Source organism: Callithrix jacchus, chromosome 5 (assembly GCF_049354715.1).
Source record: "Callithrix jacchus isolate 240 chromosome 5, calJac240_pri, whole genome shotgun sequence".
In the NCBI taxonomy this organism is placed as follows: domain Eukaryota; kingdom Metazoa; phylum Chordata; class Mammalia; order Primates; family Cebidae; genus Callithrix; species Callithrix jacchus.
This window is the reverse complement of record NC_133506.1, coordinates 143,863,059-143,889,146: the sequence shown is the minus strand read 5'-3', so window position 1 is coordinate 143,889,146 and position 26,088 is coordinate 143,863,059. Positions and strand designations below refer to the sequence as shown.

Genomic DNA, 26,088 nt, shown 5'->3' with positions numbered 1-26,088 from the left:
GTCCCTATTCATTGACCTTAAAATGAAATCCACTTTTCTCACCAGGGCCTATGACCTGGGCATCAAAGTGAGGTCCATAGTCTGGGCACCTCCTGGTCTTGGTGGAGCACATGCTCAGGCCCCCAGGAGCAGAGGCTGTATTTGAACAAGATGCTGGCAGTTCTGCACAAGGAGTTTGAGACTCGACGACCTGCTTCCAGCTCTAACCTTCTCAGAGTCACTCTCCTCTTGGGCCAGGGCCTCAGTCTTGGAGCCATTGAGCTTCCCCCACAAGTCTTTGCAGCTGGAAGTCTTGCTGTCATGTCACTGGCCATGAGCCAGGAGGCCTGGGGTCCAGGGGTCTCGGCAGTGAGTGGTTATGGAGCCTGGACCAGCTGCTCCACATGCTTGGTCCCTTTCTGGGATATTCCCAGTGCTCACTGGGTTTGCTGTGCATCCCTGGGCAGATGGTGGGTTTGGGACCCACGAAAGGCAGCCCTGGGCTCAGGTCCTGTCTCCTACTCTAGCGAGCAAGTCCCATGTTGGCCCTTTCCAGGATGGTCCTACAGACCCACAGGCCTAGGCCCCCAGTAAAGGCATGACCGTCAGAGGTCCTGGGGGCCCCAGTCCTCTCACCCCCAGCCCTGCATGAGAAGCTGCTCCCAGGTGTAAGGTCTGACCACCCTGTGAACGGCATAGGGTGACCCTATGTGACCCACACGTACCTCTGGATGGCCTCCTGGAAATACAAAGTCTGAAGCAACTGGAAAACCCCAAAAGGGAAGAATGATCAACCCCTGTGGTGACTGATTAACTTCTACCGTTCCTTATTCCTGCCTCAGTTGACAAGGCAATTGGACTTTGTAACTGACCTTGGTCAACCTCATGACTCCAGACCCTACGACCCCCTCCCAGCTTGCAAAAACCATGCTTAACTGTAACTTTCCACTGCCTACCCCAAACCTATAAAACCAACTCCTATCTCACTGCCCTCCGCTGACTCTCTTTTTGGAGTCAGTCTGCCCACACCCAGGTGTTGCTCACACAAAACCTGTTTGAGGGTCTCTTCATTCAGAGCACTCATTTTAACACCAGGAACCAGGGCCTCCTCCTCCTCTGACACCTCCCTTCTGGTCCTTGGCCCACCCTGAGCTGTGTGTCCATCAGTGAGTGAGGACGGATGGATACATATGGGGCTGTGTTTTGGCATCTGATGTTGGCAGGGATGAGATTTCTAGATACGCAGGGTCAGCAGCGTCAAGCCAGAGGCCATAGAGCACATCCTGCTCTGAGGACCGCAGTCTAGACAAGCAGCAGTGTGAATGCACAGAGAGGGGCCTGGAGGCCTTAGGCAGCAGAAACTGCATCCTCTGGCTTTTTTTTAAGTGACTCCCTTCTATCCTGGCCCAGAGACTTGCTGCTATTAAAATGGACTGGGTCCCTGTCTTCTGTCTAGTGAGGAATATTTCTGTAAAGATTTTACCAGCCTGAAGAGCAGAAGCCACCTGGCGGTCAGCAGAGCTGCTGGGACTCCTGCAGTGTTTCCGTCTTGCAGACAAACCCCTGGAGCAGCAGGGTAATGCTTGGACACCCTCTCCACTCCACTTCTGCCCGTGGGTTCCTCTTCCTAAATGGATGCCTCTCGAACTCCATGTGCCCAATACTTTGCATGTCATTCTCCGGCCTTGCTCTCATTCTAAACACCTGAAAAGCTCCCACTCCCTGCCTCTCTCCCGTGTCCACATCCCACACCCCAAGGGCTTGGTCAGCCCCAGCCCCGCCTTGAAGGTATCCTTAAGGGCTCTGGCCTGAGTGCCATCTTGCTGGCCTGAGGGTCCTCCATTCTAGTTTGTCCACAGTGTTTGGCACTTGGTTCCGCACTGTCTTCTGTGCAGCTTCCCATGTGCTGAAGTGGCCTCCCCACATGCCTGTGTGATTTCTTGGTTAGAGGCCATGTCCCTATAGTCAATTACATGCACAAAGCATTTATGGGTCTTCTAATACCTGTATCTGCAAAGCAGTGTGCTTGGGTGTGTGTGAGAGAGCGTGTGCATCTGTGTGTATGGGACATGCTGAAGTTAACAAGCCACACATCCTGCTCTGAGAAACTCAGTCTAGAAGGGAGGGTAAACAGAGGCACAAATGACAAAGATGGGAGACAAAGGAAGGAGAGATCAGAGAAGGGCTGGGAAAGACCTTCAAGGAGTGAGCGGCCTCTGGAGTGGGCCTGAGAAGTGAAGTGAATTCCACTTGGGACCTTAGCAGGAGGAAGGAGGATTGAGGGCTGTCCCTTCCCTTCTGAGGAGGAATTGCCGGTATGTGTTGGGGGGTGGTGGAGAGCTCCAATTTGACTGGGGGCTGGCTCTCACTATGCTCAGGGAGTCCTCTCTGGTGTTGGGGGTCCTCAGTGTGGCTTGGAGACCTGGCTCACAGACAACATCTGCTTCACTCTGTCCAGGAGGTCAAGTGGAGCTACACTGGGGCCTTGGAGACTCAGCTGAGAGATATGATGGAAGACGGGGCGTGATGGAGGATGGGGTGTGATGGAGGATGAGGCATGATGGAGGATGGGGTGTGATGGAGGATGGGGCATGATTGAAGATGGGGAGTGATGGAGGATGGGGCATGATGCAGGATGGGGCGTGATTGAAGATGGGAGTGATGGAGGATGCGGCGTGATTGAAGATGAGACACAATTGAAGATGAGGGTGAAGGAGGATAAGGCATGACAGGATGGAATGTTACGGAAGATGGGGTGTGATAGAGGATAGGGCGTGATGGAGGATGGGGCATGATGGAGGATGGGAAGTGATGGAGGATGGAGTGTGATGGAGGATGGGGCGTGATGGAGGATGGGGCGTGATGGAGGATGGGGTGTGAGGAGGATGGGAAGTGATGGAGGATGGAGTGTGATGGAGGATGGGGTGTGATGGAGTATAGGGTGTGATGGAGGATGGGGTGTGTTGGGCAATTGGGTGCGATGGAAGATACGACATAATTGAAGATGGGGGTGACAGAGGGTGGGGCATGATGGAGGATGGGATGTGACGGAAGATGGGGAGTAATGGAGGATGGGGCATGATTGAAGATGGGAAGTGATGGAGGATGGGGCATGATGGAGGATGGGTGTGACGGAGGATAGGATGTGTTGGAAGATGGGGTGTGATGGAAGATGGGTCATGATGGAGGATGGGGAGTGATGGAGGATGGGGTGTGATGGAGGATAGGATGTGTTGGAGGATGGGGCGTGATCGAAGATGGGGCATGATCAAAAATGGGGCGTGATGGAAGATGGGGCGTGATTGAAGATGGAGCATGATGGAGGATGGGGAGTGAAGGAGGATGGTGAGTGATGGAGAATGGGGTGTGATGGAGAATGGGGTGTGATGGAGGATGGGGAGTGATGGAGGTTGGGGTGTGATGGAGGATGGGATGTGATTGAAGATGGGGCATGATGGAAGATGGGGCTTGATAGAAGATGGGGTGTGATGGAGGATGGGGTGTGGATGTGCTGTGGCTGCACCAACATTCTTGTGGCCCTCACTCCAACCCCTTCTCACCACTCAAATCAGAGGCCCCAAAGTGAAGCTTTGGGGGCACTGAAGGTCCACACCTGAGTGAGGGGACTGAAGGATGGACTCAGTGATGGGAGTGCACACTGATTTTGTCAATGTGGGTGGCTCTATTTTCCCCCACTCCAAAGGATCGAAGGCAACATTAAGCATAAGTCGAGCAGGCTCTGAAAGAAATCCAGGTGTCTGTTACCCTGTAAAAGGAGCACGTGATAAATCCAGCACACAGCCCAGGCCTCAGACGCCCACTCCTTCCTACCAGGGGAACCTGGCCGTGTAGTTGGTGGAGAAGGCACCTCTGACAGGTGTCCCCCGCAGTAGCATCTGGTGTGACTCAGTAGCCCCTGGGTGGGTGTGTCTGCTGGGTCTGCTCCCTCCGGCACTGGAGCTGCCATCAGCCCCTGGAGGAGCAGGGAAAGCTCAATCCTCCAGGCCCTCAATCTTCTGGGCCAGGTGGACTCTCATCACCACCAGCTCCAAAGCCTGGGGCCTCTTTGGAACCCAGGTTTCTGTTTCTGGCTGGGTCACCTGCCTCCGGTTGGTGAGGTCTGTCTTCCTGCTACTCACAAGGAAGGACACTAGGAGCCACCTGGAAAGGATGGGTGTGGACTGAGGAGAGCTGAGCCCTGAGAGCTGTCACTTCACCCTGGCCTGGTCATGACCTGGGTCACTTTGGCACTCGTGAGGCACCAAAACCCACCCCACATTTGGGAAGAGTCAAACGAGCTGCCCCCAACCCTGACCTCGTGATTAACTAATGAAGACACAGTTTCCTGGAGTTTACGTGGCCACACAAAAGCACGTCCTCAGCCAATTACGTCATTATGCAACAGTCATGTTTAATAATTTGGAACCATTATTGAATAATTAAACCTCACTATGTCATAGCCCTTCACCTCATCCTGTTTTGTCCTTCCTTCCTTAGTACCAGGAATAAGAGAGGAACCAGCCCCATAGCTCAGCGCAAACTCTTCGGAAGGAGTCTGGACAAAGCTCAGGGTGACAGTGATGAGCCCACCTCAGGGGCCCCGTTCTGGCAGCCCTGCTGGGAAGGCATCTTTGCATTTTATGACTGTTACTGGGGCCCCACCCTGCCTTGCTGGCTCACAGGATGCATTTTCCCTTAGCTATTTGAGACCACAAGTACCCTTTCTTGCCACTTTTGTCTCACAGAGAGTCCAGTTTGATGAAGACTTGATTTTCCAGATCTTGCGACATCAAGGCCCAATATGCAATGTTCTCACGGAATTCTTCATATTCAGGGCATATCCTGGCTCTCCCTGACGTGTGTACAATGAGAAGGGCACACCCTGTGGCCCCAGCAACTCAGGGACTAGGATAGGGCGAGGGAGGCACTGGACTTGCGTGCAAAAGTCCATGGGGACTTACAGTCTAGAAAAGAAAATGAAACATGACACAATGACCAAGGTGGAGACCAGACCCCCTGGAGACAAAATGATGTGAGGGGAGCCTCGAGTCAAGATAAATATTATTTATGCAGTGCTAATCACACTGGCAACCTAAGGCCCACAGCCCAGCTGCGGTTTTAGTAAATGCAGATGGCAAGCTCAATGGAGACACAGCTGTGTGATCACCTCTATCTCGTCTTTCCTCCAGCCTTCTCTGTATCTGCACAGCTGGGAACTGGAGCTAGGACAGAGGGCAACCAGGCTGGAGATGCAGCTCATGAAAAGCTCCTGCTTCCAGAGGCACGCCCTGTTCATTAGGCTACGTCACTAATAGCTATTTTCATTATTCCCTTTCCATGCCCTTCCTCAATCTTTCCAGGCTGTGGATTTACTCAGAGAGCTGCAGCCCCATGCTGATGGTGTGGGCTTCCCTGCATCCAGCCCCAGGACTGAGGTTTCCTGGTGTAGTCTTCTACTTGCCAAACCGAATGTGCAGAACCTGACTTGGGTGGATATTCTGTTCTGAGCTGGCTGTTCTGATCCCAACCCCCTTAGTGTGGAAGGGGCTGTGAGCCTGTGGGCCCCAGCCCTGGGAACACCTTAGGAGCTAAGACCTAAGCACATTTGCTGGGCTTACAGCAAATGTGCAGCCTTCATCAAAGGCCTGTGGGTCTGTCTTTCTCTTTCTGGAGCTCCAGGACCTGAGCAGTCGATGAAAACTCACTCAGCTCATCCAGTGTCTTCCACTGTCATGTCTTTCTCTGTAAATGAGGCACAGATGGTCTTCATTACTTTCACTTTTATTCAAATTTCATGAAACATTCCTTGTGCTCCTTCTCCATGACAGGCAGTGGGGCCAGTGCTACATACACAGAGTCAAAGCTGGGGGCTGCTCAGAGGCCTCAGAGCCCTCAGGCAAGGTGAGCCAGACCTACAGTCCGGCACAGGAAAACTTATTGTGGAGAGAGACACCTGGCACAACAGCAGCAAACAGCAGGACAACTAGGTCACCTTTCCCAGGTACAGTCATCAGGGAGAGGTTTCTGGAAGAGGGCACATCTCAGCTGAATCTTGAAGGATGCCCAAGAGTTAGCTGAGTGATGAATGCAAGAAGCATGTTCCAGGCAAACGGAACAGCCTGTAGGAAAACAGAGACATGAAAGCACAGGGAACATTCATTCATCCATCTGTCTATGTATCCATTCATTCACCTGTCCATCCATCCATCCATATACCTTCTGTCTGCCCATCTCTTAACCCACCCATCCATAATTACAGGAAGACTCATTAGGCACTGTGATTTTCTTCAGCTATTAGAATATGTATGTCAGTGATGATGTTTTTATAAAATATATTCTGTAAATGACTTTTTAAGTAAAATATGGTTTTTACCTCTGAGCTGTTCATTTAGTGTAATTTTTCCTCTCTATACTGCAGCCTCAGATAATTGACCAACATAATTCTGTGAAAGATTTTCAGAGATACTCTGTTCAATTTACTATCAAGAAAGAGTTGCAATTAAAAGGTAATGAGTTACACAAAATAATTTCTAATAATTTCTTGAAACAATTGAATTTCCTATTTTAAAAGACTTAAAAATAAGAGAAGCATATGTTGTAAACCAAAACATTTTAATAGAGAACCTCATATATGCTCACTGGATCAAGCTTCTTTTTCAACTTCATATGGCTACTGACTCTGTAAATCAAGCATGGAAGGCCAAAGGAAACACATTCACTGACAAATATTAGCTTATGAGCATACTTCAGCAAAAAAAGACCTGGCTTCAAAATATCTCACTTTGGCCTGGTGTGGTGGCTCACGGCTGTAATCCAAGCACTTTGGAGGCCAAGGCGGGCGGATCACCTGAGGTCGGGAGTTCAAGACCAGCCTGACCAACATGATAAAACCCCATCTTTATAAAACAAAACAAAACAAAAAACCAAAAAACAAAGTATCTCACTCAACTTTGCATTCCCCACCAAAAATAAGACATTTAAACAAATACATAATACACTTACTATAATACTTACAGCATTAAACATTTAAAATTTTTCTAACTATAGAATTTTTAGTGTTAATAAGATACTTAGCATGACCAGCAACTTCAGCTTGTGTCGTGTGGTAGTGCACTATCTAAAGCCGTATCAATGATTCACGTAACTGCAAACATGGAATAGTCTGCTATTCCTCTGCCTTCAAACCAAACATTTAATTTTCCTGTGAAGAAAGCACACTATTTATTAACTCTCATTACTCACTCTATTTGAATAGAAAGAGCATAGCCCTTGGATCCCATTCAACTTGGGCTGGAATCCTGCTTTAAGCTCTGTCACTTCCCAGCTGTTGCTTAGCCTTTTTGTCTCAATTTCCTCATCAATGAAATGGGAATAAAAGTAGTAGTTTTCTCACAGGAAACTGTAAGATGTAATAAGATTAATGTAATGCTTAAATGAGATTCCACGCAAAAGATAAAGAATAGGTCCTAACCCAAATAATTGTTAGATATTATAATTTTTTACTAATACTTCTAAAGACAACATTTGAATTAAGTGAGATGATACAATTATCCCTACACTTTGAGATATGTTTTAAAGATTACAGGCAACATTGTGTTTTAGTGATTCTAAAATGACCATTATCTCCAAGTCTTGACATTTCTTATGGAATACCACTTGTAATTCCTGATTTACTGTAATTTATAATTGGCAGCATTTAAATAATTCTCTTATTGAGACATGAAATAATGGGGTCGCATATAATCCCTGGTGTCCTACATTAAGTAAAATATGTTATAATGTAACAGGTCTGGAGCGGTTCTAGTCACATGACTGGCATTTAGATAAATTTTAGTTCCTAAAGAACTATGGAATAAGAAGGCTGAGGTGAAAACAAAAACAAATTTTTCTAAAATAAACAAATTCTTACTTTGGTTTTCAAAAAACTTTAAGCCAAAGAAAACTTAGAATTCAAATGAATAGGTACGGCTCATTTTTTTTTCAATACTAGATTTATAGAATGTACGTAAATCAGATATTGCCACTCATTAACACTGGGATTTAAGACTATTATACATTTTCTTTTTAAAAATTGGATTTATGTAACTATTATTTGTGGAGTTTTTTTCAACTTTCACATTCAATGGTACATGTGCAGGATGTGCAGTTTTTTACATAGGTAAATGTGTGCCAAGGGGGTTCACTGTACAGATTATTTCATCACCCACATATTAAGCCCAGTACCCATTAGTTCTATTTCCTGCTTCTCTCCCTCCTCCCACCCTTCACCCTCTGATAGGCACCAGTGTGTTTCTCCCCTCTAGGTGTCTGTGTGTTCTCATCATTTAGCTCCCACCTGTAAGTGAGTACATGTGGTATTTTTTTTTTTTTTTTTTTTTGCCAAGGATAATGGCCTCCAACACTTTCCATGTCCCTGCAAAGGACATGGTTTGTTCTTTTTTTATGGCTGCATAATATTCCATGCTGTTTATGTACCACAATTTAGTTATTGAAAGTACTAAAACAGTCTATATCTGAGTTTTAGAATATGAAATATCTATATTCATTTATGTCTATATCTAAGACTGTTGTACATCAAAGGGGCAGTTCAAGGTAATCTTTTACTGTTTTCTACGTTCAGAAATGCTTTTGTTAGAAAGCAGAGGGGAAAAGCTTCAATTGAGATTAAGTCCTAATGACCCATTTTAAATCTCTCAGCTTGCTCAGGCCCATCAGGTAAACATGAGGTTTTCAAAGATGGAAGGATCCTGAGCGATAGAATATGCCTGCCACGTAACAGCTATCTGGCTTATATTTGATGAATAAATGGATTTAAAGAATCAATAAACACAGCTGGGAGTTCAATATTTTTAAAGAAAACTCCTGTGGAGTAGAGCAATACATTTGCAATAGTAATAATCATTTATATTTGCTATTTTAATTTTCATAAGTATGTAACTAAACTAAAATGATTAATCCAGACTTTTTACACATGTTAATCTATATACAATGAAAAGATAGGTATATAATAAAGTATATATACAACAATATCTACAGGAGCAGGTAAACAGATTCCTCTCCTTCTGAAGAGGGTAAAAGTTCACAGAAGATACCCATCAACAGAAATAAAAATAAATAGACTGTGAGAAATGATTTGTATCTACGCAAGTAGCACATTCCTTCTCTTTCCAAGGGTTATTTCACTCCTAATGAATCTTAACTAAAACTTTTCAGATGTTCATTGCAGAAATCACAGATAAGAGAAAGGGAAAAACTTCACTTACAAATCCCCAGAAATAAGTTTGATCATATATTTCTACATATTTTCAGCTAACACAAGAGCAGATTCTTTTTGCATATATGTATAACAAACTAATTTTTTTCTCACTTGATATACCAAAGTATATCTTTGCATGTCAACATATCTCTGTATCTATTGACACCTTCAATGGTTACAGACTTTGGATGCACTAAAATTTGTTCATAAAATCATTATATGAGCTCTTCTCAATGCATTGCTATTTTAAGCAGTACTAAGAAAAACAGATATGTCTATTTCCTAAAGATATTTCAGTATAATGGAATTAATGGGTAAAACCCACCACACCCAGCCTTTCATTCCTCTTCTAACTTAAATAGAAAACAGTATTTCATTTCTCTTGTAACTTAAATTCCTTCTCTTACCAGGAATACTATGATTTCCTATGTGCATAGGTCACTGATAGATACGCAACAAACTACTTTGCCCAACTTAAATTGAGCTTATTTTATTGTCTTCTTGCTGATTTGAAAGAATTCTCTGTAAAATGAAAACACATTTTTTTGCAAGTATTTTTGTCCTTTGTTAATTTTTTCTTATATACAAGGTATTTTAATTTTTACTTTCCCAAACAAACCTTCAGAATACTTGCTTGTGAGGTTCTTAGGAAGGTCTCTGTGAACATAAAAATGTATCTGCATATGTAGGCCGGGCGCAGTGGCTCACGCCTGTAATCCCAGCAATTTGGGAGGCCAATGTGGGTGGATCACAAGGTCAGGAGTTCAAGACCAGCCTGGCCAAGATGATGAAACTCTACTAAAAATACAAAAAATTAGCCAGGAGTGGTGGAGGGCACCTGTAATCCCAGCTACTTGGGAGGCTGAGCTAGAGAATTGCTTGAACCTGAGAGGCAGAGGTTGCAGTGAGCTAAGATCGTGCCACTGCACTCCAGCCTGGGTGACAGAGCAAGACTCCATCTAAAATACATGCACACGCGCATGCGCGCATGTACACACACACACACACACACACACACCCCTGCATATACAATAGGCACATATGTTTACTTCTGGTACTTTTCTAATTTTGTATATTTAAAATTTTTAATCTATATTACAATTTTTGTGACATAATCTAACTAGTTATCTCCAAGTGGCATGCATTTCATTCATGAATAATTTATCTATTTTTACTAATACGAAACATCACCATCAAGTTCTATATTCTTACATATATTTGGGTATTTCTGGATTTCCTATTCTGTTTATTCATTTATGTCTTTCCAGCTGTTAGTAAACAATTTGTGGAAATAGCACATGCACATTTTGATATCTGGAAAAGCAAGTCTCTTTCCATTCTGTTACAAAAACTTATTTTATTACAATAATAAGAGACAGCATTATGTAATTTAAAAATGCTAAAACTCTGCTATTTTTATTTGGCTTAGGTAAAAGTGATAAACACAGATAGAGCTCATATCTTAAGAAAAATGAATCTTCCTTTTTTTTTTGTTACCACATAATTTTTCCTTCACAATCCTTCCTGCCCATACATTTTTTTTTTAAATTCTCTTTTGTAACAGTGCACAGAAATAACCATACAGAATTCAGCTGTTTCCCACAAACCAGAACTAAGGGAGCTAAGTCACATTTATCACAGTACTGTGTAAGTTGCCAGGAGTCAAAATACATTCCAAGTACTTAACTCAAGGGGTGAATTCAAGAGCCTAAGAGATCTTCTTAAGATGCTGGGAAAGTAATTAATGAGGACAATTCCTGTCATGGTTACTTTTGTTTCAGCTCATGATTGTCACTGCTGAATTAGGAAATACATTGAACAGCTCCTCAGCAATCTAGTGAGAAGAACATTATTCTCTCAGAGCCATGAATTTTTGAGTAAAGCCCTGGCCAAAAAGATGGGTCTGGATATGCCAGACGAATTTAAATTGGGACAATCTTGCTTAAACAAAAAGAGTGAGGGCCCGGACACACTGTGAGTTAGGAAATAGCTTATGTAAGCAAGAAACCTCATGTTTCTTGCAGACAGCGGAGTGTTAGGCTGAGAAAGGCTTCTCAACTGGAAGACAAGAAACAATGAACTACACATCCACGTGACCAGGCTGTGTCTGACATGCAGATGATTCAAAGTTTTATTTCAGTGAGGCTACTTAAATCTCAGACACACAAGTTTAATAATTGTTGTTTGTTTTCTATCCTTCCCACTGTACTGGAAGCTCTGTGAGGTCATGGACTGTCTGCATCGTGCTTGGCACCATAGCCTTGGGGCCTTCTCAGGTCTATGCCATTATGTGAAGCTCTGATGTCTCATTTAGTCCTTGGTAGGCTTACCTAGCACCTGGGTGTGCCAATATCATTCTCCCACTTAAAAGTCATTTTTCACAATCCACAGTGGTTACAAAAGAAAAACTTGCAATTTTCCCATTAAGCTAAAGTACAGACTATCCCTCCAACGGAGGGCATGTAATGTCTTCTTCACAGGAGAGACGTGAAATACAGCTTAGTACTGTTCCAATCTCCCGTACAGGGATCACAGCTATTCTCTAAGAATCCAATCTGGTTGGTTAAATGTCATTTTGAGGGCTATCTCCCATATATATATATACATAATCTAAAGTTTTTTGCTATTTTAAAACATTATACTTTAAGTTCTGGGGTCCATGTGCAGAACGTGCAGGGTGGTTACACAAGTACACACGTGCCTTGGTGGTTTGCTGTACACATCCCCCTGTTATCTACATTAGGTATTTCTTCTAATGTCATCCCTCCCCATTCCCCCCACTCCAGGGACATAAATCATCTTCCTATTTCAGTTTCCAAGCTTCCTCAGTGAAGAATGTATTTATATAAAATGCATAATGGATTTTATTTGAAGAATATTTAGCCCAGAAGTTGACATATTATGGGACTTACTTCTTATTCTACACCTTTCTATAATGTATATAACATTATTTTAAAATGTGTACATTAAAAACACCTGCCACATCAACTTAATTTTGTGAGTTAAGTCACTTTAAACCAGTCTATGAGTTTAATAGTAGTGTTCTATAAGGGAAATTATAATCGGACTGGAAATCAGCTGAAGTTTTTTTTGGTGTGTTGCTGCTCGTCAAGAGGCCTGTGCCCTGACTTCTCTGAGGTTTCCACATCAAGGGTGGTGTGGGGCCTGTGGAGTTGAGAAAGCCAGCCCCCACCTCCTGCACCATGAGGGCCTGTCCCCGCCATCCCACCACGTCCCGCCTCCTCCCAGCCCAGGCCCAGATACCTCTTGTTCTTATCCCTCTTGTTCATGCCAGGGCCACTGAGAATGACGATAAGATCCGCTCTGGGGACTTCACCCCACCAGGCAGCTCTGCGGAGCTTGGCCAGATCTTCTCTAGGGATGTGGTACCTTGGCTCTGTGAAGGCACTGTCTGTGTTCTCCCCAAGCGCCCATGCTGCTCTTGCCTCTCCCTGTGGCAGGAGCAGTGGCAGCACCACTTGCCCATCTTGCTCTCCAGCTTCTTCATAACAGAGTCATCATGGTCTCCCCAAGCGCCCGGGTTGTTCTTGCCATTCCCCTGTAGCAGCGTAAGCAGTGGCAGCACCATCTGCCCAACTTGTTCCTGAGACCAAAGGGCTTCTTCATAGTGGAGGCAGCCGTCTTTGAACAAACCTCAGCCATCATCTGCTTTTGACAGCCAGGGGAGGCCAGTAGTAGCGAGCAGATTGAGTCTACCAACAAGTTTCATTAACTAGCAGGAAACTCTGGGTTTCCAATCTGTTTGAGAAGAAAGGTCAATCCCAGCCAAAACCTGCCAAGCCCAGCAGCGGCGGAGTAGAACAGAGCCCAGCCGGGGAGAGGCCAAGCTCAGCGGTGTTTGAAAGGCCACAACCACCAAGCGGGAGCCCAGGCCACCCAGGGAAAGACCACACCCACTGGGAAAAGCCCATAGCCTCTTGGGGTGAGTCCACGCCCACCTGGGGAAAGCTCATGCCCACCCTAGGAAAGGCTGAGCCCCCGGAGGAAACACCCAGCCCAGCCAGCAGAATGCCAAGCCCAGCAGAGGAATGCAGAGGGAGGAAACGCTAATCCAAGTGAAGAACACCGAGCCAGGTGAGGAGCACCAAGTCAGGTGAGGAGCACCAAGCCAGGTGAGGAGCACCAAACCAAGCGAGGAGCACCAAACCAAGCGAGGAGCACCAAACCAGGCGAGGAGCACCAAGCCTAGCCAAGCCACACCGTTAGGGCAAGCCAAGCCGTGGTGACACATGCCATGTGCGCACCTTAGACGGTGTCACTGCATGTGGCAGAGAGTGGCCAATGTGCAAGTCCTGGCACCATAAATGGCAGTGACAGCCTTGTGTTCCCGCCAAACTTCGTGGGAGTTGGCTGAGCTTTCAGGCCATTGAGAAGGAGAGGCTGCCCATGAGAAAATGTCTCTTGAAGCAGGACTGGGGCTAGAGACCCTGGAACTTGATGCTGAAAGCCTTCTCTGAAGAAAGCCCCCAAGGACACTCCTAGCGGAGTGTTGCAGGTGGCAGTGGCAGCAACTGAAGCTCAGAGCTCGGGCTGGTGGTGCTCGCTCCAAATGGCATCAAAATAGCAGAGCACAAGACGCCCACTGAGCCCAGGACCTGCCTGAGGTGCCTTCACCACCTGCTCCTCCTTGGTCTCCACCCAGAACATGGGTGATGGGGTACTCGGAAGCCACAGAATTGGTATTGAACAGCCAGGTCCTGCCCCAGTGCCCCTGGCCTGGTGTCCAAGTCAGGAACAACTGCTGTGGGGATTCTGGCCCAGGGGGCTCTGCTATGCTGGCATGCAATAGGGGCAGGTTGCTATTTCCAGGCTGACAGGAGGGGGCTTGGAGGAGTACCTACTGTTGTGAAAATTCAAGCCGAGAAAAACAGAGAGACCAGAGACACAAGAACATTTCTTTATTGGAGCTCTGGCTGACACGTGGCCGGCAGCCCTGCACAAAGGAAATTCCTTGCTTATGTAAGTTTGGCGCCGAAAGACAAGGCAAACAAACAAATAAACAAAAAAGTTGTAAACAAAGACAGCTATTCACTTGTGATAAGTATACAATCTTGAGAATTCATAAACCTTCTATGTGGTATTTGGCTTCCAAGACTGGCAGCTGGGGAAGAGAAGAGGTCTTCACAGAAACATGCTTGTGAGCCGTGGGTACAAAGATAGGCTTGGGTGCCTTATCTCAGAAGGAAGAGGCTGTGCTGAGTCTGCTTTAGCTAACTGCAGGCAACGTGGGTTGGGAGGGGGGTTTACTTGCTTCTCTGCTCTTTATAACTTTCGCTTTTTAGAAAAATTAATGTTTATTCTGAATTTTATTTTCCCTCCTCATTTCCCCCCTTAAAATCTTTCTTAACAATATTTTTTTTACTAGAAAGCTTTCCCTTTACTTGCTGTAATATACATGATGCCAAGATAAAGCAGTTAGCCAGTTTCTACGAACAATTGGTTATTTGCTTGAGCGCAAAGTTAGCTTGCCAGTGTACCTGCTCTTTTAAACTTCTAGACATCTAGTTTGAAGGAACAGGCAAATTCATATTGCTTTTGCTGGCCTCTTTGCAGCTGTGCCTGGCTTAGGTTGCTCCCATCTTTCAGGGAGTCTTACCTGTCACTGACTAACCAGCCATCCATTTGGGCCATACCAGACACACGGTGTTGTCATTGAAGGCTATGCTTCGTCTGGAGAAATGAGTCTGGAGTCAGGTTACATAAGCGAGCTGCTTCGCTAGATTGCAGCACCTAATGACAGGACCTTATGATTGGGCCTACAAGCCTTTTAGCTGTGCACCTGGACTTTATGTGACGTTGGGAAACAAAGGTGGGGCATGAGAAAGGAAAATACCTTTAAAGGAGTTGTACATTGGTGCTGCCATCACTTATTTTTTCACTGGGTGGGTTTTTCTTCCTTTAAGGACACAGGTAGATATTCTGTTAAGGCCATTATCTGGGTGGCAGTATGCCTAGTTAGTACTGTCTCTATGGTTGATTGTATACTTTTAAATAGAAGAGGTAAGAGACAAGAAAGCATGAGGCATCCGCCCAATATGAGAGACTTACTTCCTGTAAGACTTTTAAAGTGGCTGAAAGATGAAAACCATTAACCTAAAAGAGAGTCCGGAGTCCATCCTTTCCAGGGTTAGACTGGCACGTGGGCCAGTTTTCGCATTCTAGCTAGTCATGATTTCCATGGTTGCCTGTCTATTGTAATCAATTTCTAAACAGAAGTTATTTAGGTTAAACTTTCCACAAACTCCTCCTTCTGAGGCTGAGATAATCTAAGGCTAGCCTATTTTGATATATTGCATTCCTCATTTCAGTGACTTGTACAGCCAATAAATCTAAGGCCCTAAGTGTTTCATTAGTTATAATTTCTAAGACTGCTTGCAATCTAATTATGCAGTTTATCAAATAGATGGGAGTGCGATATCCCAATGACCCATCCTATGCTAAAGTAGGAGGACCATAACTAATTATCCTTTCCAGGGGTCAATTTGCGTCACTAAAGTTTCTGATTTGTGTATCTTTAAGTTTACTGCCTGCTTTCTTCTAGTTTTGGATTCATCGTAAATGGAGTATCCTAAAACTGATATAAGTTTCTGGATCACCAGTTGATAAGTACTTTGATTATACATGCAAGTTCCTAGGGAGGTTCCTGTACACTCATGGGGGTTTGGTATATAAAGTTTTAACTTGTGCGTTCCCTATCCATGTAGTATGGATGCACACAGAACATGCATCCCAAACTTCCCCCCTTTCTAAGTTTGCCATGGCTAACATGAGCAAAACAGAAAGCAACATTTTTACACTAGGCATGGGCAAGGAATGTCCTTCAGGAGCAGCAACAGTGACCGCACAACAGCAGAACAGCAAATGATACCAGACTAGTATCGAGTCTTAGGATTTCAGTCCACATTTACTTATCCAGTAAAGACTCCTCAAGCTTTGGCCGTGCACGGACTAGTCAGTTTCTGGTTGTGTGACTAGAGCAGGACTCAACAAGTCCTCAGGGTCCATCACATTTGGAACAGAACTGGGTTGGTCTTGGTTCTTGTTGACGATGCGCCTCAAAGTCAGCCTGGAGGGGTGCTCTGGATCTGGTCAGCTAGTCCACTTGTCTTGGGCCACTGCAGGCTTTAATCAGCTGTGATGGATCTAGGGCACAACTTCAGCAACCTTAACAGCAGTAGGGGTAGACAGGATTACAATAAAGGGCCTGTCCCACTTAGGTCCAAGTGCGGTTGGTTCCATTTCTTAACCAGAGTCTCCCAGTTTAAATGAGTGAATTGGATTTGTCAAATTAATTGATATTCTTGTACCCAGCTCTGCATTTGTTTCACGGCCATACCTAATGCTTGCATTTATCTCCTTGATGTTAATTCCCCTATCTCTTTAAGATTACCTTTTATCTGGGTTACAGTGGTGGGGTGGCCTCTCGCTCGAGGCATTTTGGCAAAGTCTACAAGCAAGATTTCACATGGGGTTGCTCCTACTTCTCGAACTCCCGGGGGCAAACTGGCCCTTGCTGTTGGTTGTTGTGTGCACAAGTTAAGCATTTTTCACAAACCGCACAAGTTATGGCAGTGAGGTGTGGCACATAAAAACACTACCCAATTAAAGCCTCCAAAGCTGTTTTTCTCATGTGTGTTCCCACATGAAATGGCTTTGATAGGAGCCATTATGCTAGGGATGGCTAGCTTTCCATCCGAGAACTGCCACCAACGTCCTTTGTTATAGTGTCCTGCCTCCTGAGCAAACAAGGCCTTTTCACTTTTCGCTAGAGTAGTAACTTGGCTCTTCCATAGGTAGAGGCTCTGAAAGGGGCATTTCTAAAACTCTGTTTCGTAGTCGGGGAGCTGTCATAGCAGCTCACTCAGCTTCTCTATCTGCTTTCCTATTTCTTCTGGATTCATAGGAACCACCTGCCTGATGTCCCTTACAGTGCACGACGGCTACCTTTTCTGGTGCCCGTAAAGCATCTAACAGCTGCAGAATTTTCTCCTTGTTCTTTTTGTCTGTCCCTTCTGCTGTAAGGAGCCCTCTTTCTTTGTATATGGCTCCATGGACATGCAGTGCAGCAAAAGCAGATTTAGAGTCAGTATAGACATTAGCTACTTTTCCTTTTGTCAGCAACAAGGCTCTCGCTAAAGCAGTTAACTTGGCCTTTTAAATTTCTTTTCAAGCCTTTGCCTGATTTGTTTCCCACAAGAGGTACCCCTTGTCTCTCCTCTTTTGTGGCTTTATACAATGGTTTTGCCATAGTGAGAAATTTGCAATTTAAATATGGCAGAACCCTGCTGCCCCTGAGAACTCTGCCTTGTTGCTGGGAGGCCGGAGTTAGAATTCTGTAGACACCTTCCTTACGTCCACTACCTAACAGCAGCTGTTTGTGGCTTAAGACAAGCCCCAAGTATGTGACTGCTTGGCAGCAAATCTGGGCTTCCTTTTTTTTTTGGAGACGGAGTCTTGCTCTTTCACCAAGCTGGAGTGAAGTGGTGCGATCTCGGCTCACTGCAACCTCTGCCTCCTGGGTTCAAGCAATTCTTCCGCCTCAGCCTCCTGAGTGGCTGGGAACACAGGTGCTTGCCACCATGCCGGGCTAATTTTTTTTGTATTTTTAATAGACACGGGGATTGCCACCAACATCCTTTGATATAGGGTCAAAGGACGGCCAGGATGGTCTCGCTCTCTTGACCTCATGAACCTTCCACCTCGGCCTCCCAAAGTGCTGGGATTACAGGCATGAGCCACCGCTAGGCTTTCTTTTAGATAGTTTATACCCTGCCTTCCACAGAAAATGGAAGAGGTCTTGGGTTTTTTATGGCAACCTTTGACAGAGGGTGCTGCTAGGAGAAGGCTATTTACACACTGCAGAAGGACACGGGTTTTATTTGGTGGGGTATAAGCATTAATGTCTGAGGCTAGGGCCTCACTGAAAATTGTGGGGGAGCTTTTCAACTCTTGGGGAAGCTTGGTCCAAGTATACTGGAGATTTCCTGGTACAAGGCAAAAGCAGAATAAAATATTCTTTAAAACAGTGAACCATACTGCATTAGAGAGAACTAGGGAGAGCAGGGTGTATGGGCTTGGAACTGAGTCTGTATTAACTTCCTGTATTAACCAGGCCCATAAGGGGCGTGGTTTCAAAGGCAGGAACTTCTTAGCTTCATACCGCCAACCACCTCCAGGAGACTAGAGTTCTTTGTCTAGCTTTCGTGCATGTGGGAAAGGTAGACTGCCCCAGTGAGCTTCCTTTGTTTAGAAAAGCCTGCAAAAAGCCCTGGAAGGAGGAGCTCTGTTGTGGGCCAGACAGCCAATCTGACATCAGAGTCGAATTTCAATCACTCCAGTAGAAGTTTGAGGAACTCCTCTCATGGGACAAGAACTTGAATGGGGCCGGAATAACTCCCAGATTAAAAGTCCCCCTGCTCCTTACCTATGCGGACTCCATCTCTGGATCCCTTCCCACCAGTGTGGGAGCTACCCTTTTCTCTCTCTGTCTCACTCTCTCCCTCCCCCGAACCTTTCTTTCTCTCCCTCTCTCTGCCTAATAAATCGCTTTTCTGCAAAGCTTTATGGGTCCGATAATTACTTGAACAGTATCACCGCTGCCAGGGTCTCCTACCCATTCTTGGGTGAGTGAGAGCCCAAGGACCTGGAAAAATACATCCAACTGGGGAAGAGTGAGCACATCCCATACCCTGGTTACAGATCTACTAGGTGGAGAGTTACTGTTACTTGGTTTACAGCTTGTAGGTTCTGCACTGGCTTATAATCATTACAGGTATGGTATAATTTATTACTAGACAGTGGTTTTCTAATCTGTAAGAGTGGGGTGTTCCCGGGTGACTGGCATGAGGCACCAAAATGCCATGCTTTTTTGCTGCTTTAGATGCTTTTCTATGCCTAAAACAGCCTCCTGTGGTATTGAGGGAATGTATTCTCTCCTCGGGTCCACAAGGGGGCGCCGTTTCCAGGGCAAGAACTTCCCAGTGCCATACCTCCCCACCTTCTCCCATCAGGGAGCTTAGAGGTCTTTGTTTGATTTTCTCAAGTGGAAAGATAGACTGCCCGGAAACAGAAATCAATCATTCCAGTGGAAGTTTGAATGAACTCCTCTCATAGGACAAAAAAACTTGAATGGAGCCGGAGAACTTCCACATTAAATTCCCCTGCTCCTTCGTCTATACGGACTCCATCTTTCTGGATTCCCCTCTCAGTGTGAGAGCTGTTTTTTCCCTCCTGTCAGTGTTGAGAGCTGTTTTTTACTTTTCTCTCGCTCCATCTCACTCCTCTCTCTCTCTTTCCCCCCACCCAAAACAAGTCACTTTTTAATATAACTTTTTGGGTCCTATATATTATCCGAGTAGCTCACCGTTGCTGGCCAGGTCCACTCCCCCCTTCTTGGGCAAGTGTGAGACCCAAGGACCTCAGACGCACCTGATCACGGAGGGAATAGGGTTGTCATCCCTTTTGTAACATTCTTCCCTTTGATAACAGTATGGGATACTGGAGTAGGTGGACTAGGGTGGCTCCCACTTTTAGTTTTACTACCACTGGAGCATGATTTATGGCTAGTCCAGGTGGACTGTTTTTAGCCCATACTTTTAGGAATTTACTAATTAATTTTGACAGCATAACTTTTCTTTTGCTTTCCAGTTTTATAGGTTTTTTTAATATTCCCAAGCAAATAACTGCCATTTCTTGGCTTGTGGTAATGTGAAGGCTAATACTGTAGGCTTGGGTTGCTTAACATTTTAAATTATCTTCAGGCTTAAAAGAAATTCGTATTTGTAGTTTCTGGAGCAGATTCCCCCCAACAAAGGAACAGGGCAGCTGGGAAGAGGTAAGAACTTGTGCTGCACCTCCTGTCTTTTAAGGACACATCATTTTGACTGGCAAAGGGTTTTCTTAAGGTTTATTTTATTTGTACTCTATTTTTTTCACGTTTGCCATTTTACTTACTGTTACACTAGCTTAGCAGCTTATTTTTACACTATTTTCCCTATCTTAGTTGCTAAGTTTGGCAACTCCTACACATAGCTGCAGAGAGCGTCTCCTTGTCTTTAGTGATAGTATTTAACTCTTTCTATCCCTGATTTTTTTTTCTTTTTTTTTTTTTTTGAAGCTCTCGACAAAGCTGATCTTTCTTTTTTGCTAGGCTCAGCTTGAACTATGAGTGTTTTGCAATAATCTATCAGAGAGGGCTGCAGCCATGCAGGTTGGGTTTGAATTATATTTAGCCATGAATTAATATAGGGAATTGGTCCCGATGCCCTGGCTGTCCTTCAACCTTGGTCACCATCTTAAATACACAGCCAACTTTTTTTTTATCTGTAGTTCTTTTGGCCGGCCATCCGGCACCAAAAGGAGGCCATTTTAATTCACAGAGTTTTTAACATTTGAGGGGACAACTTTATACCATATTCCCCAGAAAAACCTTCCTTGAAATAGTTTAGCATGTACTCCAAAGGAGTAGGTGCAAGTCTGACTTGTTTCCCATTTTGATTTATTGCCTCCCTCCTCCACCCTCACAATGCACAATCACACAGACTTGTCCTAAGCTAGCCAGCCTGGGTCCTTTTACAAGAGGCTTGGGTGATGCTTAGGAGGAACCCTTAATCCCCCACAGTGCTCCTGCCTTCCGTGGAGACCCTCCTTTGAACTGTATGCACCATCCTAGGACAGGCCAGCTACGCACTCACCTTGGAGCCCACAATCCCCACTAAGGGATCTGTCTCCCCTTATCACTCTCTGCATTGGTTCTTCCCACAACCATCTCTTTCACTCAACTTTCACACACATCCCTCATCCCAAGACTTCTCAATGGATGCGGCAGTCCCCTCCCACGAGGGTGGTTCACACACCTTTGCTTCTAAGACTCCTTAAAAGACACAGCAAGCTGTATCTCCCCGCTGTTATGAGCAAGCTCTATCTCACTGCACTTATTAGTGCCACAGAACCTCCAGCCACCCCCTGGAGTGTGTTCCCCTTAATCCTAGAGAGAGGTGATCAAACTCTCACCTGCCCTCTATGGCAGGGTATTCCTCGTCCTCTATGACAGACCTTTCTTTTTTCATTTCTAGTCTGTCTTGGGCTCTTGATGTCTTACTGTGGTTCCTGAAACAGCCTCTAAAATTGTCTTGTCTCTTCCAAGTTCTGCTGCACTGTCGAGAAAAGGGCTCCAGAAAATGGAAGAGCCAAGCTCCTACTCTCGGAAACTGTCCCATTGGCACGCCTCAGGACTACAGTCTCCCCCAGTCCCAGGGCCCAAGCCCCATAGGCAAAAGAGACAGTATGCCTGTTGTCTCTGTTCTTCCGGCTGGGTCCCGGGTTTTGGCACCAAAAACGCTGTGGAGATTTAAGCCAGGAGGAACAGAGAGACTAACAGACACAAGATTTCTTTATTGGAGCTCCAGCTGGCAGTGGCCTTACTACCTGCAATGGCTGCCAGCCCAGCACAAAGGAAATTCCATGCTAATATAAGTTTGCTGCAGAAAGACAAGGTAGGGGAAAAAAAGCCACATGTTTAAAAAAAGACACTTACTGATTTGTGGTAAGTATACAATCTTAAGAATTGATACACTTTCTACATGGTATCTTGCTTCCAAGACTAGCAGCTGGAGAAGAGAAGAGGTCTTCACACAAGTATGCTTGTGGGCTGCTGGTAAAAAGATATGCTTGGCTGCCTTATCTCAGGAGGAGCTATGCTGAGTCTGCTTTAACTGCAGGCAATGTGAACTGGGAGGGGTGGTTTACCTGCTTCTCTGCTCTTCATAATTTTCTTTTTAAATTAATGTTTATTCTGAATTTTATTTTTCCTCCTCACTACAACGATGGCAAGAGGCAGGAAGGCACCCCATGTGCAGATCCTGGGAAAAGGAGGCTGTAAGCCTCAGGGAGCCAGACAGGGTCATCCCTGGCAGCCTCTGAGCTGGAACCGGGCAGTGACACCTCGACCCTCCTGCTGGAACCCTCCTGCTGCACAGGCTCATACAGCCAGGCCCCAGGCTGCTTCACCCAAACTGCAGGTGCTTTGATGTGGGATGAAAAATGGATTCTGAGCCTGGACATTGATCTGCTCTTGCCAACAAATGTAAAGGGGAAGCCAATTGCAAGTACAGAAAATAAGTACATTTTTGTAACTGACATGTACTATTTGTGTAACCCTGACTGATCTGCAGGATTAAGCTAAAACTCCTTTTGCTTTATACAAAATGAACTTTTGAATGAAACAAAAAGACACTCTCTAAATCTCCTTGTCCTTCTGTCATCCCCTAAGCAAGCAAGCAAGGGGAAGCCTGGCCTCCTGGGCTGTCTCCCCAGCTCGGGGCAGAAGAGTTTCCTCCAGGGTTGCAGGGAACAGCTGGGGTCAGTGTGGCCTGGGTGCCATTCCTTTCTGCGTGGGCATCCACACTCCTTCCATTGCCCCATGCAGGGTGCCATGATCTGAGTGCAAATCCCGGCTCTGGCACTCACGTGTCACCTGGCAAATGCCTTACCCCCAGGCATTTGCTGTCTGTATCCTTCCTGGTAAGAATGGGAGCCAATGTCCCTGGCATGCAGTACTGTAACAGTGAAATACAAGGAGCGGGCAGACACTTGGGTTGGGACCTGGCCTACTGGCTACTGGGGATGCTCACTAAAGGGCACCTACCCATCTGCCCACATGGCCTATCAATTCTCAGCACTTACTAGGCACCTAACTATGGTAGACCCTGAACAAAGCCCTGAGCTGCCCTGGGGAGTGTGACCAGGGTGATGAACCAGGAAGGACACTCAGGGGTGCCTGGCTTGAGTAAGATGGTCTGGGAAAATGCCAGACCAGGGTGATGGACCAGGAAGGATAGTCAGGAGTGCCTGGCATGAGTGAAAATGAGCTGGGAAAATGCCAATTTCTTCCCACCACCTTTGCATCCCCGGTCATCTGCATGGGGCACCCTCAGTGGGTAGAGAACCCAGAAATGCCACAAGGCTTGATCTGCATCCTAACCTTCCTGACTTCCAACCCAGCCATGGCCCAGGCTCAGCGGTACTTTGGCCTATGAGTTGTGATGAGGAAGGGCCAAGTGACACTCCTGTGTCCCAATGGAACAAGGGCAAGAAACCCCTAGCACCTGCCCTGTGGGCCACCAACACCCAGGTCCACAGCGTGGCCACCTGAGTCAGGACCACCTGCCTTGGGGACCAGAGCATAAAAGGACAGGAGCAGCATGGTGAAGCAGTGGATGCAGGTGGGCACAATGCGCTGTGCAGATCCGAGCAAGGACCCCCTCTAGAGAACTGGGCATAACCTCTTCATCTTTGTAAAACAATCTTTTATTGACGCAGTATTTGTAGGATACATACAACAGCTTGTTACATGTATAAAATGTGTATTCTGATTTGCTCTATTTACACATATTGTTGCTTACTCACCATAGTTTGCTGTCAAACATTATAGCTTATTTATTCTAACTGCAGTTTGTACCCAATAGCCAGCTTCTCTTCATTCTCCCTTCTACAATCCCAGTCTTTGCAGCCTCTAGTACCTGTCATTGTGTTGTGTCCATGAGATCGTTTTTAGTTTCCACATGTGAGTGAGAAACTGTAGTATTTGTCTGTGTCTGGCTTATTTTACTTAACAGCTTCCAGATCTAACCAAGTTTTGATCTAGCTTTGATCAAAACCATCAGCAACTGAAGCAGATGAACGTGAAAAACACTCTGGATCATCCCTATGTTGAGAAATTATTGTCCAACGAATGAACAGTTGTCTACAGCAGTGCAAGACTAGTGTGCCTTGGAGCTTGTCAGAGGAAGTGTTAAAGAGTGCTTTGTCTCTCATTCAGCAAATCTCACTTCTTTTTCATATTGTAAATGAGGACACACAATCACGGGTCAGGGTGTTAAGGAGCAAACAACTTCTCTCTGCATGTACTTGGCCAGGGATCACTTGAATGGCTATATGTAGGAGCAAAGAGGCCAGAAAGGGAGTGTAACTGTGTAACTAATTGGAAGAGGAGACACATTTGTTGTTCCTTACCCCAGGTATACTAAGGATGAAAAACTTTTTATTGCTCGATGATAGTTTATACAACAAAATGTGACTCAGAATCTAATTTCACCAAATAAATCCTGGGGAGAAACTTGAGGGAAAAAGGCAGCAACATAACTCAATAAAGCTTAAAGCATCACAAGACAGGATGATGGTGATGGCAAACGTTAAGTGGGTTTTCTAAAATTTATGTATCAGTTCTTGACCCTAAAATATCAGAGTAGATCCTAACAGAAAAAATGACCTAGCTTTCACCCAGACAAAACAGAAAATGCAGGTGTTGGCTCACACAGCTACAACCATGTTATCTTTGATAAAACTGTTGTGTTGGGGGGTTCAGGGAGCCCTTGGTTCCCCTGAGAACACGTTTCTCCAGGTTCTTGGTCTATCACTCCCCAAGAATGGGAGAGGAGACCATGGCGCATTGTGCAATAAATGGCAGACTCAAAAGTGTCTGTAAAAAGTGATTTATTTAAATAGAGAAACAGGAGGAGAAACAGCTAGCTCTCATGCTGAGTGAAAACAGTTTCCAGAGGAAGAAAACCAGAGAAGGAACACTCTCCTCACACTGAGTGAGAATCCAGAAAAATTGAATCCAAAACAGCAAAGACAGCTTCCACACTGGGCGAAAGGGGACAGACAGAGATGGAGTTTAGGAGGGAAAGACAGGCTTCCATGAGTGTGTGGAAGGGGACCCCAGAGGGGAAATCCGGAAGTGGAAAGAGAGCTCCCACTATGTGGGAGGGGATTCCAGAGAGCTGGAAATCTGGTGTGGGTAAAGGAGCAGGGGAATTTATCCTGGGAAAAATTCCCACCTCCCCAAGTTCCTCTGGCCAATGAAAGGAGTTCCTTTAAACTTCCATTGGGGTGACGGAATCTTAGATGCTTTCCACACCTGTGAAATCTAAACATAAACCACTAAATCTCCCGGATGGAGAGAGATGGGAGGGGGCATGGTACTGGGAAGTTCTTGCCCTTAAAGCTACGCCCCCTCGAGGACCCGGTAAGAGAACACATTCCCTCATTCCCCCTCTGAACAGGAAAGCCCAACTTCTGTTGGAACATGGGCGTTGATCGTTCTTTAACTACTTCCTGCTGAAATGGGGTGTAGAAGGGGCCCTGCAGTTGAGGTTTCCTCCAGAGGGGAGATTTTGAGGTGTGCAGTTTGATCTAGAAGTCCATGATAGAGCTCACGAGCCAAGTACATCCCGGGTTCGGGCAGCAGGATTATTTGTGACCTTATGGTTCTATAAAAAACAAATGTGACAAGGTGATTAAAGATGAAAATCCCAGAGGCCAACCAATATAGAATGGTTATAAATGAGCCTAGGGGAGAATAGAGTTAGGACAGTCAGTTGTTAAACAAGCTTCACAATACTGTTCCCTAAATGTTTTTAGCCCTGTGTTTGATTCCTGAGTTCTCTGTTCAAAACAGTATCTAACTGGTTTACAAAATAGCATTTTTCCTAGAAAAAAAAACAAACAGGTTCTCCTCCTCTCTGTTGTTAGCAGATTTAGGGCCCCTTTACTTTGAAGAGCCATGGCAGCTTAAGAGTTAACCTGTTTTGCAGAGAGAATTAACAACCCTTTTATGACTCCTGAAATAGCTTATAGTAACTGAATAGAGGTAGTAACTTTTGTAATACCAGTACCAAGGGTTTGTATTATTCAACCACTTCCCCCCATCATGAAAGGAGTAACTGAAAGTTGAGGGATAACAAAGTTGAGGGTTATAGAACTACTAATGCCAGGATAAAGTAGACTTCTGAGTGTCTATTTCCCTGAGTGTCTTGTTGGAAAAGCAGATG

The 26,088-nt window shown here is 45.4% G+C and overlaps 1 protein-coding gene across 6 annotated transcripts in view; it reads right to left on the bottom strand.

The window, feature by feature from the left end:
* Positions 1-22,480: 22,480 nt before the first annotated feature.
* The window catches only part of LOC144582889 (uncharacterized), a 30,490-nt gene continuing 26,882 nt past the window's right edge, over positions 22,481-26,088 (bottom strand). For 2 of the 6 annotated variants that reach the window (XM_078375576.1, XM_078375578.1), the window contains one exon: positions 22,481-25,527. Coding sequence is in view for 2 of the 6 variants with exons in the window: in XM_078375578.1 (XP_078231704.1) it covers positions 25,520-25,527 (8 nt within the window). In the remaining 4 variants the exon portion in view is untranslated. The other 4 variants (XR_013536423.1, XR_013536424.1, XM_078375577.1 and 1 more) reach the window with 3 other exon arrangements.